At 34.8% G+C, this 15,082-nt stretch overlaps 1 protein-coding gene across 1 annotated transcript; it reads left to right on the top strand.

Annotated features, from left to right (window-relative positions):
• The first annotated feature begins 587 nt into the window (after positions 1 to 587).
• On the top strand, positions 588 to 1,850 carry LOC110727705 (protein FAR-RED IMPAIRED RESPONSE 1-like). Its single transcript, XM_021907286.1, has 4 exons — positions 588 to 656; positions 838 to 1,034; positions 1,122 to 1,311; positions 1,392 to 1,850. Exons 1-4 carry the CDS (start codon positions 588 to 590, stop codon positions 1,848 to 1,850), a joined length of 915 nt encoding a protein of 304 aa, XP_021762978.1.
• The last annotated feature ends 13,232 nt before the right edge of the window (positions 1,851 to 15,082 follow it).

Genomic DNA, 15,082 nt, shown 5'->3' with positions numbered 1-15,082 from the left:
ATAAAGAAGGAAAGTTTGAGGTAGTGGCTCGTGTTATTCAGCATAACCATGAGCTAACAAGGTCACAGTGGCATTATTTGCATCGTTCTGAAAGAAAAATGACAGAAGAAAAAGCTGAAGCAATAAAAACAATGAAATCTTCAGGTCTAACTACAATGGACACTTACAATTACATGGCTACAGAGGCCGGAGGAGAACAGAATGTAGGTCATAGTGCTGTTGATCACCTGAATTTTTGCTCAAGGTTAAGAATGGAACAAATTGAGGCTGGAGATGCTCAAACTTTAGTGAACATTTTAAATCAAGAACAATCAAAGGATCCAAACTTCTTTTTTAGAGTGAAGTTTGACAAGGAAGGAAGAATTTCCAATATCTTTCGGAGAGATTCAATGATGCTAGAAGACTATAGGATATAAAGAAATGTGCTTGTCTTTGATACAACATACAGAACCAACAGATATAATCTTATATGTGCTCCATTTGTTGGAATAAATAATCACTGGCATAATTGTATATTTGCATGTGCTTTTATTGGGGATGAAAAAAAAGATTCATTTGTGTGGCTACTAGAAACATTCTTGAAAGCTATGGAGAATAGAACACCAACTTCAATATTCACTGATCAGGACCAAGCAATGGCAAATGCAATTGAGCAGGTAAAACATTTATATTTACATTTTACAGATTTTAAACTCTAACAATAATGTTTTCCTTTTTCCCATAAAGTTACCCTTTCAACTGCATAAAGTTACCCTTTTAACAGCATAAAGTGACCCTTTTAACAACATAAAATGACCCTTTTAACAGCATAAAGTGACCCCTTTATTTTCAATGTAGGTGCTTCTTAATACAAGGCATAGACTTTGTATCTGGCATTTGGAACAAAATGCCATAACCAGATTTGGAGCTCTTAAAAAAGACAAAGAATTCAAGTATGCATCCAACCAGTGCTTAAAGATGTGTGTGACAGAACAAGAATTTGAAGCAAAATGGCAAGCAATGATGCAGAAATATGAGTTGACAACACACTCTTGGTACCAATGAGTGTACGAGTTGAAAGAGAAATGGTGTCCTACCCTTAGTAGAGATTTCTTTTCAGTAGGAATCTTATCGTCACAAAGGAGTGAAAACACTAATCATGCAATAGGATTCAGAGCAAGTAAAGCAACTACCTTGACAAAATTTAATACCATATTTAAGAAAACAATAAATCGTTGGAGAAGCATAGAGAAATATGATGAGTTTACTTGTAGCAAGTTAATAGCATTCACTTCATTGCCACTGTCAGGAATGCTAAAACATGCTGCACAGGTAAAAAGTTAACTGATAAGTACATAAATTACACATAAATTATAGCAGTATAACTGTAGCTAAATGATTTTGGTGACCAGGTTTTCACTTTGTCACTCTTTAGAGATTTTGAAGAGGAGTTTGGATATTCTATGGCAACAACTGTTCAAATGATAGGAAGAAATGAAGAATGTCTACTTTATCAGGTAGCCCTGGAAGACAAGCCATGGTCTGCACATCAAGTAAACTATATACATGAGAGCCATAATGTATGGTGTACTTGCAAAAATTTTGAGGCATCTGGATGGTTATGTTATCATTGCATCAGAATTCTACACTTGCATTCAGTAACAAGAATACCAGACAAGTATGTTTCAAAAAGATGGACTAAGTTTGCAAAAACAGAGGCATGGGATAGGTTGAAGAATCAGGATCCTACACATCAATATATTCCATGGAGACAAACAATGATAAGGAAATACTACAATCTAATCTTAAAGAGTCAAGAAAATGAAGAAACAAGAGAATTTATGGAAGAAAGTTTCACAAAACAGTCTTAAAATGGTGGAAGACTTACTTGCTAGTGTTGCCCAGAGAGAAAGTGCAGAAGATGCTTCTAATATTCCTGATGTGGCAGACAACAATCACAGCAATGATGATGTTTCTTCGGCATCGAGTACAAGCACAAGTGTACCAACAATACTTGATCCACAAAGGGCTGTAACAAAAGGAAGAAGCAAGAGAGCAAAAGGAGGTCTTGAAAAAAGAAAGAGAAAAAGAAAACCAACACTGCCACCTCCACATTCAGAATTTGGATCTAAAACACCTAATGTGAGACTTTTTTAGGAACTTTTTTAGATCATTTTTTTTCAAAATTGATGTACTTTATATTCTAAAACTATATATTTTTTTTACTATGTGACTAGTTTAATGAATATGTGATTGAAACTATTATTAGAATATCTTTATTTAGTTAAACGTTTAAATTAAGAGTGACCCTTTTAACAAAAAAAATGAACCTTTTCCAAGCAAAAAGTGACCCTTTTAATTTACAGATTAAAGTGACCCTTTTCACATAATAAACCATTTACATAAAAGTGAACCTTTTCATGAATAGAAGTGATCCTTTTTCTACATAAAAGTGACCCTTTTCATAGCTAAAGTTACCCTTTTTAACAATAAAATCTACCTTTTTCTTGCTTAAAAGTTACCCTTTCTATAAATAAAGTTACCCTTTTTCTGCATAAAAGTTACCCCATAAAAAACATAAAAATAAACCTTTTAATTACTTTATGTATGCACATACATCAGTATTCCAAAAAAACAACCAAAGACTTTACACTAAGTTTAATTACATCATTGAACTTAATGTATGCACATACATTAAGTTTTTTCATAGTTCAAAAAAAACCCCTGACCTAATCAGCTAATAACCATCAATTATTCACTATTTAGAAGGAGTATACTTTTTTGCCTGCTTTTTTGCTCTTTTTCCTTTGGTCTTTTCTTCTTCTGCCTCTGCTTTTGCTGCTGCTTCTGCTGCCATTTTTCTTTCTTTTGTTTCTCTCTTCTTCTTCTCAGCAATTGCAGCCTTTAATCTTTCTTCAACTCCATTGACATAAGCAGGATCTTTCTTCTTCTCGTTGAACTTGGGTAATTCTGACAACACATCATTCCTAGATTCATTCAAATCACACAGCACCAGTGTGGTACAGATCTCTCCTCGTAGAAATTTCCTTCCAATAGTCTCACAACAAGAAAAAAAATTATCAATATGTAATTAATAAAAGCATTAGAAAGGAATAAACTACAGAAACTATATAGATAATTATTGTTTTGAGTTCATTTAATTTGAACGATTCGCCAACAAAATGGAGCATGTGATACATGACAAAGACCCCACAGTCCAAATTGTCAACCTTTTCTTTTCTCCGATCCAACTCAACAACTTCAAAACCATAAGAAGGTAGCTGAGAACTCTTTGGATGATTTTTTTTTTGCCAAGAAAAGCACCCATTTGAACACACTGACATAAAATATAAAAGTTTAGAATACATTAAAATCAAAAAAGTTAAAATGAAACAATGAATCAACAGAAACATAACAAATAATAAACACAAACATACCATGTTTGAACACAATTCTTTTGTATAAACAAGAGCAGAATCACTCCAGATAACGTTGTCAAGATAATATACCAACTCTTTTGTATGATCAATAACATACAAAATGTAGTGATTCTCAATAAGAACAGGAAAATAGATCTGAAACAACAAAATTAAAAGAGATTTAGAAAGAGTGAGCATATCATAAACAGATCTCTTTAAAATTTATGACATTAAGTTTAGCATAATATACCAGATCAACATCCATTATATCACATTCTGGATTCTCATAGCTAACCCAACCTTCTCATAGATCGTGCAAATCCTTAACAGCACTAGAAATGCTACCTTTGCCAATATTGTCACAAACATGCAAGAATGCAAACAATTAAAGTATAAGATCTCAATAATATATATATATAAAGTAAATATGTTAAAATATATAAAAAAAGAATGAAATAACTTACACTCTGCCTAACACCAAAGAAGAATTTTCGAGGACCAGTAGCCTCAAAACATGCTTTCTCATTCAAATACAGACAGTAGCAATCAATAATGCACCATCGAATCTTGAGTGGAGCAACAAGGGACACCATGTCTTCTCTTGGAATTAAAAAGTTCATTCCAAAAGTAACAAGGCTGTCACTGAAACAATAAAAAATAAGATCAGCATTAAAAAAAATATAAGAAAAAACAGATAAAAAAATAATTATCATAAAAATGACACTTAACTTCCTATTCATTGAAACATCCTTCAGCAAACAATAATCGAGAATTTCCAAATGTAACTGAGGCAAATTCCTGAAAAACCGAGCATTGCTCTTCAAAAACAGAGTTACAAAAGGCACCTGCACACCTTCTGGTCCACAGTCCGGAGAGCATAGAGATTTATTTGCTCTGATGATACGTCGAGCAGGTTCATTTTGATCAATATGCCCAACAGGAATATTTTCAGTAGGACTAGGAATGATAGCAGAAGGTCCAGAACCATTAAGACCTTCATTAACTATTTTTCCATGACCATTGTCATCATCCTTAGGAATATTTTCATTGAAACCTTGTGCAGGTTCTTTTTCAGGAACAACATCTTTATTACCTTCTGTAGGTTCATAAAAACTGCGAAACAAATCATGTACAGACTTCATTTTATTACACTCATCAACTAAACCATCTAAAATCTTCAGATAATGAGGATCAGAGAGTAGCTGTTCAGTTTGAGAAACTGAAACAGAATCATCAGAAGATAATGAAACACTTCTGCGAGAAGTAATCAGATCATTCAAGGTTTGAAAACCAGTTGACTAAACAAATAATAAAACATCCATATTTCTTTTAAACAAAAGAAATGTTTCATGAACAACCTACAAACATATGAACAAAGAAAAATAAATAAATGTTACAAATAAAAATAATAAAATAAGTAAAAATTCAAAATATATGATTAAAGTGACCCTTTTAAATGCATAAAGTAACCCTTTTAAATGCTTAAAGTTACCCTTTTATATGCATAAAGTAACCTTTTTAACGTAATATTTAGGATAACTTTAATGCATATAAAGGGTAACTTTGGTGCAAATAAAGGGTAACTTTTGTACAAAAAAAGGGTAACTTTTGTGCCATAAAGCAATAATAACTAAACATATAAGAACACAGAACACTTACATCAGTTGAAATTTATTTAATTTCTTCATCAGTCATAATACCTTCTAGAAGCTCAAATGCAACAATGCGGCCGGTGGTACCACTTGTAGAAGCACCCTTATCATAACCCAAAGTAGGAGCTGGCTTAAAAACAGTTTCCCTAAAATTAAGCTGTGACACGGGATATGTAAAAGTATCCAACGGTCCCTGCCCATACCACCAGCTTTGATCTCTAACTTAATCCGCTTCTTAATCTTTACATCCGTCCAATGTTGAATAAAAGAAAGAGTACTACTTTCCTTTTCACCTTGAAAATTTAGACGATGAAAATACATAATTTGCAAAGCCGGCAAACAACTGTTAATATTTTGAGCAGTTTCATCATCCTTATACTTCTGAACAGCCTTCTTTAACTTTTTCAAAACATATGAACACCAATCAAAAGTTTTAATTTCATCAACTTTTTTAACAGCTTTCAGCAACTTTAATGAAACAGTCCTATTAGTAGTAGGAGCTAAAAAGCTAGACATAGCTTGAAGAACAAAACACCTCTTAAATTCTTCCCCTCCATCAACCAAATCAATCATCCGAGACTTCAATTTTGACAAATGAAGTGGTTGCTTACCAGAAAGACCATAATCAGATCTCCATGCCTGAATGATACGTTTATCTATACTTTCATCTTCAGAATTTTTATTAAGTTTAGGAACACAAATATCACTCAAAGGCAAGCAAAACACATCGCATATATCATTTCTAGTAACAACAAATTCTTTACCAGTAGCGATGGTAAACATGCAGCTACCACCATTGAAGTTTTCAACAAGCCAAGGTAGCATTTGACGATTAAGAGTTTTCAATTTCAGATGTAATAAACCTCCAAAACCAATTTCTTCAACAGCCTGTTTTTGCTCAGGACTAAAGTTCTGCAACAAAATTTCCAATGAATAGGGTCTACACCTTGCAATCAAGCTTCTTTGCTCCCTAAATAATAAAAAAAAATGTAACTGAAACAATATAAACTAAAAACAAAATATAATTAAAAAATGTAAAAAAAAAAAACTATGTATACTTACACAAAAGATTCAGAATTAGAATCAGAATCAGAAAGCATTTCATAATCAGAATCTTCCACTGTTTTAGCTTTCTTAGGTACAATTTTGGCCTTCTTAGGAACTATTTTGGCCTTCTCAGACTCTGGTTTGTCATTCTTAGAAATAATTAAGCCCTTCTCAGGAATTGTCACAGCCTTTTTAGGTACTGCTTTGCTCTTCTCAAGAACTATCTGGGTCTTTTTTGGTATTTCTTAAGCCTTAGCAGGCTCTTTAGGCTTTCCTTTTTCTTTTGTAGGCATTTTATAACGATAACCACCTATTGAACCACCTGTATCTAATTATTACAGAGAAATAACAAAAATTACAAATTTAGAAATTACTCATGGAAAAATTTAGAATAATGTGTATAAATGACCCTTTTAAATGCATAAAGTGGCCCTTTTAACAGCACAAAGTGACCCTTTTAACAGCATAAAGTGACCCTTTTAACAACATAAAGTGACCCTTTTAACAAAACAAAGAAAACCTTTTAACAGCACAAAGTGATCCTTTTAACAGCAAAAAGTGACCCTTTTATATGCATAAAGTGACCCTTTTAACAGCATAAAGTGACCCTTTTAAACACAACAAGTAACCCTTTTAACTGAAAAAGTTACTCATGTAACAACATATAGTGACCCTTTTAACAGCATAAAGTCACCCTTTTAACATCATAAAGTGAACATTGTCAAAGCATATAAATGACACATATGTCTACTACTCAAACACAATGAGCAATGCATATATGCATGTTAATCAAACACAGATGCACAAACACAATGCACATATGCATGTTAATCAAACACAGATGCACAAACACAACAACGCATATATAACAAATTTTTAACAAATTATTAACTATGAATAAAAAAATAAAGCAATATTAAACATATTAACTTTAAAATTCAAATTCAATACTCAGAATCTGCATGAAAAATCAAATAAATCTACAAAAATAACATGCACTACTAATTCAACATATATTAGCGAAAATTCAATTGAAAATTTTGAAAAATTGATGAAAAATTTAAGTAAACACACCTTTTTCAACATCTGAAGACTTCTTTGTAATCTTCTTAACCATTGCAGAATAAAACACTACAAAAATCGAAAACAAAAACAAAATAAAAAAACCTAAAAATCGAAGATTCAAAACAACTTAAAACTAACAAAAATCGCAAAAAAAAAAACAAGTAAACAAACCTGAATATAGCAAATAACAACTTCACAAGTGAAAGAGAAGAGAGAAAAAGCTCGAAAATCGCCGATTGAGGAGTGAGAAAAAGCTCAAAATCGCCAGTTATGGAGAGAGAAATCGTAGTTGAGAGAAAAAACGAGGAGAGAAAGCAACTGGTGAATGAACGAGGAAAAGAGAGAAAGTGCTTTCTTTATTTTGGCAATAATCAATTGGCACATGCGTGATTCAAATTTTTGCAGTTATTAACATCAACAACTTCCGCCATTCATTAATTTAGTGAACATCTGCCTTTATTAAACATTTGTGTTATATGATTATTGTAACAAAGTATTTAAGGTAAAGATAAATGAATATAAAATTTATCAAAAAAAAAACCAGTTTACATAATTATATGATTATTGTAACAAAGTATTTTTTTGAGGGGGTTGTAACAAAGTATTTAAGGTAAAGATAAATGAATATAAAATTTATCAAAAAAAAAAATCATCAATTCACGCCTAACTAACTACGGAGTAGATTTGTTTCAAAAAAAAAACAAAAAAACTACAGAGTAGGTAGGTTTTAAAAAAAACAAACTACGAAGTAGATAAAGATAAATAAAGACAAAATTTATCAAAAACTAAAAATATATCCTCAATTTACGTAACTGTAGGGAATAGATTTCAAGCCTTAAATCCCACTAGCTTGAACCCCACTGTGATCATACACTAAAGTACGGTGGCGTCCAAAAGGGAAGAAGATAGAGCAAAAGAGTCGCCAACAAGTTTTAGGAATTTGTAAATCGTTCATAGGATGAAGGTTACACCCCTTAACGATCCAAGAGATCGTCAACTCCATAAGGTCTAGAACCAAATAAGGGTTCGGGGATGAAGGTACAAATCCAACCTAAAAGAGATTGAACCTGCCCTAATAATAGGCCTCTACTTTATTCTAATCGTATTCATGTGCGCTTTTCAATTAACATGCAATCAATAAGATTAACCTAAACCTGTTTAATCTATGTTGGTTGAATTTAATGCACAAATAAATCTATTATTGGCGATCACTTGAAATATAATCGTATTAACCCTAACAAGATTATTAATTATCTTATTAAGCGTGATTACAAGTACAAATTCTCTTTAAACATGCAATAAAAGGCGTGATCAAGCAATAAATATAATATGTATCAAGCAACATAATAATAATCATGAATAATAATAATAATAATAATAATAATAATATTCATAATCATCATGAATTATAAAAGTTATAATCATAATCATGTTCATGTTAATATTAAAGCATAATAATAATAGCAAGATCCTAGGCATGATACTAACAAGATTAATAACAAACCCTAGCATGTCACTAAGCAATAAAGATCAAATCTTTAACCCTAACATGATACTAACATGAATAAATATTAGGAAGAACATAGGAAGCATCGTAACAATCATATTTAATATTAAAAATACCCTAGACATGATACTAGGAATATCATAATAACAATATAAACATGATGTCTACATCATAATATCAATAAAAACCATTAAAGTACTTACTTCGATGCCTCGTACCTCTTTCTAATAACAAAATACACACGTTAGTAACTTCAAGGAAAATAATAAAACAAACAATTAAATTAAATTATTGAAAGAGAGATTTAGGACCAAACCCTCAGAAATTAAACCTTTCACGTCTAGGGCGAAGGCAACTTCGAATATGGCTAGATGTGTCTAGATCTTGCGAATGCGGAATTTTGTATATGAAAACAAAGTTTAGAGAAAGAAAGAAAGAAAGATGAAATAATCAAGAAAACTTGATGAGAATTGGTGATGAATGATTCCAGAAAACGGAGTTTTTAATACGATATTTATAGAGAAAATCAGCCAAAAATATAAATTAAACAAAACAGAGTCTGACGCACAAAAAACAGAGCTGGCGCCAACCCTGGCTAGCTGGCGCCACGCACCAACACTAGCGCCAGGCGCCAGGCCTGGTTCCTGGCGCCAAGGCCTAGGGTCAGGCGCCAAGCCTAATTTCAACGCGTTTTCGAAAATCCGATAAGTTTGCCGTACTGGAGGATAAAATCATATAATTTCCTCGAAAATGCTATTTGATTTTGATTAAAACTCTGAAAAGTCAACAAAAGTCAATTTATCAATGCTAATTGAATTAGGAATGAAAAGAACCTTCTAGAAGAATCTAGAAGACTAAAACCATTCCTAATTGCATTAGGAATGATAAATCATATTAGGCCCTCCCCTAGATCATTGGGCTGTACATAAAGCTAAAACCGGGCCTAGTGTAGTAAATTGGCCATAACTTCCTCAATATTCATCGGAATTGGGCTCATAATATATCGTTGGAAAGGTCTTTTCAACCCCATCCAACTACACTATTATTGGACCCATATCATGGACCAACCAAACTGGATTGGCTGTTTTCTTAAAATAAGTTTTCAAAAACAGAGAGAAGAGAAAGAAAATTAAAACTATCTGCAACACTAGACTTTCCACACTTTCACTTCATTCAATTATGATTCGACGTGAAAGGTACTCATCACTGGGTTTGGTTTTGGGGAGACACAAATGGGTGTCTACAAAAGCCCCCACTTTGATTAAGTTTGGAGAAACGCGAGTTTCGAAAACAAAAATCAAAGTATCGATAAGGACGGAGAATGATTCAGAACGTCTTGCGATCCTAAACCAATCTTGTAACACCGATCCTGCAAACTAGCGTTAGTTAAACAGATAAAAGATTTAAGAAACGCGTATCTTGCACCGTCGAGCACACGTCTCTGAAAGTAACCGATTTGCTGCTGTATCCTTGTTCTGATGACATCCTGCAATGTAGAGAATGCCATCCCGCTTGAAAACTGCTACGCCCGTAACTGCTTCCAATATAGAAGATTGCTTCCCCTGAAACGATCTTGCTCCGCTATGATAATATTCCATGTCTAAGGGAATACCATCGAAGATTGCTTCTCTTGAAACAATCCTCTTTCGCATTGATAATATTCCACGTCCAAGGGAATACTATCGAAGATTATTTCTCTTGAAATCACCTTCAGTTTCCTTTTGACAACTTTCCACAATCTATGGAACGCCATCTTGCTGTTTATTTTGACGATCTTCCGCAATCTAGGGAACGCCGTCGATCAATGTTGCTACATATTGAGCCTTTTCTTGAATCATAGTGACAACCTTTCCAATCATAGGAAAAGTCGTCGAAGACCACCTCATCATGAACCGCCCTTCTCATATCTTGGATGACAACCTCCAAAATCTTAGCGAATGCCGTCGAAGACCGCCCATCTCGTGCTATCTTCTCAAATCTTGGGTGACAACCTCCACAATCTTAGCGAATGTCGTCGAAGACCGCCCATCTCGTGCTATCTTCTCAAATCTTGGGTGACAACCTCCACAATCTTAGCGAATGTCGTCGAAGACCGCCCATCTCGTGCTATCTTCTCAAATCTTGGGTGACAACCTCCACAATCTTAGCGAATGCCGTCGAAGACCGCCCATCTCGTGCTATCTTCTCAAATCTTGGGTGACAACCTCGACAATCTTAGCGAATGCCGTCGAAGGCCGCCCATCTCGTGCTATCTTCTCAAGTCTTGGGTGACAACCTCCACAATCTTAGCGAATGCTGTCGAAGACCGCCCATCTCGTACTATCTTCTCAAATCTTTAGTGACAACTTCCACAATCTTAGCGAACGCTGTCGAAGACTGCCCATCTCGTGCTATCTTCTCAAATCTTTAGTGACAACCTCCACAATCTTAGCGAACGCTGTCGAAAATAACTTTACTTGAAGTTATCCTCAGTTGTTGCGATAATATTCCGAAGAAAATTACCGAAGACCAACACTTGTCGATCTTTAAAGCTCGCTCGAACTTTGCTTCCGCTATGCCTGTACGTCGGCGCTTTCGTTGCTTTGAACCTATACGTCGGTGCCTTTTCTGCTTTTGAGCCAATTCTTAGGCGCTTTAAGCTAAGTGAGACGATCTTTCATCAGGTCGATCACTTATTTGTTGTTGTAATCAAACCGACTACTTAATCATGTCAAATTGCTCATAGGGGCTAACTGGCGTACCAAGGAACCCGAAATCGCTGTATGAAGTCGAAATCACCTTTCTGAGAGGCTTCAAGCTCTGTCGCTGCTGAAATATCTCTGGCGCCAAGAATTGGAGTAGGGTCCTCCCTATTCTGCTGCACCTGTATTTATTTTTTACTATAAAACTTTGCCAATCTCTTTAATTATCTTAGGGTTGACTTAAGGTTTAATGTTGCTTGACTCAATAACTTGACACGACTCAAGGCATAAACTTGACTCGATGTGATCGACTGACTCGAGGTTGACTCGACTCAAAGTGAAATGACACGTGTGACTCGTGACCCGTGTGTGCATAGTGTTGACTCAATGTGACTCAAAGATGCAAAAAACAAAAAATTTCCGTCATTTTTGTGGAGGGTACCGACTTTCTCCCGAAAAAGAAAGACGCGAAAAAGAATCAAAGTTTGAAGATGCATGTTGAATGAGCTAAGTCAAATGTTATTTGATACCATTTCTCAAGGTGCAAGGATTAATCCATCCTAGGCTATTTCAATTGTTGACTCAATGAAAGTATTTAGGTAACTTAGGCATGGAGGCTAAGCACTTCATACTTCGTGATGCAATGACAATTATGATTGATGAGAGATTTTGATATGATAAAACATGCTTCATCATTATGATTTCATGACAAAGGGCTCCTAAGGGAAGTATATTTGGTCATGTATCTGTGATATGTGTGAAAGTGACACTAAAGTTAGGTCGCAAGAGCTAAGTGTGTGGAAAATATTATTATTAGAAGAGTCAAATAATGGTGACTCTTAGGCTAGGTAAGCTAATGATGTAGGTGTTGGACTTAATGATTTTGATGATGACACAACCTCACTTACTTACAAACTAATAAGTGCTTGATTGTTTAAGTGTGTACTCAGTTACAAAGACTAGGAGAATGAAGTGTCTTGTAAAAATACCATGAGGAACAAGAAGGCCAGAAGCAGAGCTAGCCATATAGAAGAGTTCCCTCGCAGGAATTGGCGCTTCAGAAATGAAGACTGGAGAAGATAAGGTTCCCTCAGGGAACAGAAGCTTCAGAGAAGAAGCCTCATCAGAGAAGAGAAGTTCCTCCCAAGGAACAGAAGCCTCGGAGTAGAAGCTTAATCAGAGAACATGAAGACTAAATATATTTTTATATTTTAGGATTTATGTAAGTATAAGATATTAAATGGCACTCGAAAAATCTGTGTGGAATTGGTCTAAAAAGATAAAATTGTGCATGCTAGTTTTTAGGAAAACGGTTGCTTTCTAAAACGTTTATCTTTTGAAAGGGATTTTATTTTATTCTGAATTTCGAAAATATCTTGTGCAAAAAGATTTTATTTTATTTTCTTATTTTCGAAAATATCTTCTGAAAAAATAAAATCACCATGTTTTCCAAAACTTACGGCTTACTCTCTCATGTTCCATGTCAGTCATGGTTTGCACATTGAGGAGTTCATGGTTCCTTAATTCTAGGAACATGATCTTCTTAGTGGGTATGAGTAGTGGCGTAATGGTGTTGCTGCACAAAGAGAATTTTCCAAAGCATTTGTTGATCTATAAATAGCCATTGATTTATGTTGGAAAAACTCACCCTTGCTCACATAAGTTTTCAAGCTTCAAATCGAGTCAAGTGTCAATTCCACACAAGTTCATTAGAGTGTTCTTAATGTTCTTATACTAGAGTTTGTTTTTCTTTCGAGTTGTAATTTGGGGAATGGGGAAGTTCGAGTGAACGTTTGTGTATGAGAAAGTGAAGAGAGAAAGAGAAGAGAAAGAGAAGAGAGAACAGAGAAGTGAGAAGAGAGAAAGAGAAGAGAAGAGTAACAAGTTGGGTGACTTGTTCCTCAGGGTCTCAAGTTTGTAGAGGAACTTGAGTTTGAGTCGTTAGCTTGTAATACGATCATTTGCCCTATTATAGTTAAGATTCTTTTCCCAAAATCCCAAGTGGTCGTGGTTTTTGTCCTTGTTAGGGCCAAGGAGTTTTCCACGTAAAATCTCTCTTGCATTCTTTAGTTCCTTTAGTTAGTCTCTCAGTTCCTTTAGCTAACTTAATTTTAATTCCGCAAAAAGTTTGGCTAATCTCTCATACTACAATTCAACCCCCCTTCTTATAGTATTCTTTAAAATAACAATTGGTATCAGAGCCTAACTTCTAGGAAAATCAGGAAACCCTGAAGAAGAAAGGTCTTGGAGAAAATGAATACTCATGAGAAGCTCGAGGAAGGATACTCAACTCAGAGGCCTCCTATGTTCAACGGCAATTTCTATACTTACTGGAAGAACCGCATGGAGATCTTTATCAAGGCAGAGAACTACCAAGTCTGGAGGGTCATCGAGGTTGGTGATTTTAAAGTCACCAAAACAAATGCTCAGAACGAGGTAATTCCTAAGCCTATGTCTGAATATGAAAAAGAGGACTTTGATAAAATGGAAATAAATGTTATGGCTGTGAAATTGCTCCACTGTGGACTTGGACCTCACGAACACAATCGTGTTATGGGGTACAAGAACGCTAAAGAAATCTGGGATTTGCTGCAGATTACTCATGAAGGAACTAATGAGGTTAAACGCTCAACAATCGATCTACTTATGTCTAAGTATGAAAGATTTGAAATGCAGCCTAAGGAAACCATTCAAGATATGCTAACCCGTTTTACTAACATCATAAATGAGTTGGTTTCCCTTGGTAGACAGATTCCTACAGATGAGCAGGTTAGGAAGGTTCTTAGAAGTCTTCCACAAGATGAGAGATGAAGAGCTAAGGTGACAACCCTTCAGGAAACGAAGGACTTTACAAAGTTCAATATTGAACAACTAGCAGGATCTCTCATGACTCATGAGCTACACCTTGGAATCAACAATGAACCCATGAGGAACAAGGGATTGGCTCTTAAGGCTGATGAGGAGGAAGACTCAGAAGTGGACGAGGATGAGGCTGTCCTAATTGTGCAAAGATTCAAAAAGATGTTCAAGAAAGGCCGAACCTCAAGGAACTTCGGGAAAAAGACCTCAAATACAAAGCCTGACTACAGCTGCCACAAGTGTGGATCCCCATATCACTTTATCAGAGACTGTCCCCTTTGGGAAAATGATAAAGGGAAAGGAAAGGCTAAGGAACAGGGAAGAGAAAAATTCAGCAAAGCAAACTATCAAAAGTCAGACATGAGGAAGGCCATGATAGCAGCCTGGGGAGACTTAGAGAGTGAAGAAGAAGATGATGACCAACCAGAAGAGGAGACAACTAATCTTTTTTTGATGGCCAAATCAGATGATGAAAAGGCTTACCTTGAGGAACTCCAGAAAGAGGTATTTCTTGATCCTAAACAGCTTAAAACTCTCTCTAAAGATGTCTTAATAGATATATGTCTAGAAGAAGAAGAATTCTTTAGAGATATATGTGCAAAGTTGAACAAATGTGAAAAAGCTCTTAAGGTTTGCAAAGAACATGGTGCTTGGTTGGAAACAACCTATGCCAAGTCTCAAAGCAAATTAAGAGAGCTTGATTTTAAATACAAACACATAACTGAGATAGCTGATAGAATTAAGAATGAAAGTATTCTTCTGAATGTTGAATTAACTCAGTATAAGCTCATAAATTCTGATATCAGTTCTAGCAGTTCCTCAAGCGATCAGTTGCATAAATTCAATGTTGATTTTGAAATTTTGAAAAATGAG

Source organism: Chenopodium quinoa, unplaced genomic scaffold (assembly GCF_001683475.1).
Source record: "Chenopodium quinoa cultivar QQ74 unplaced genomic scaffold, ASM168347v1, whole genome shotgun sequence".
In the NCBI taxonomy this organism is placed as follows: domain Eukaryota; kingdom Viridiplantae; phylum Streptophyta; class Magnoliopsida; order Caryophyllales; family Amaranthaceae; genus Chenopodium; species Chenopodium quinoa.
The sequence above is the reverse complement of the archived record's forward strand: the minus strand, read 5'-3'. Positions and strand labels throughout refer to the sequence as shown.

Coding starts and splice junctions, on each gene's coding strand:
- LOC110727705 (XM_021907286.1), top strand. CDS start 588: ATGGAGAATAGAACACCAACTTCAATATTCACTGATCAGGACCAAGCA. Junction 1,035..1,121: donor GAGTTGACAACACACTCTTG/GTACCAATGAGT, acceptor ATCGTCACAAAG/GAGTGAAAACACTAATCATG. Junction 1,312..1,391: donor TGCTAAAACATGCTGCACAG/GTAAAAAGTTAA, acceptor TTTGGTGACCAG/GTTTTCACTTTGTCACTCTT.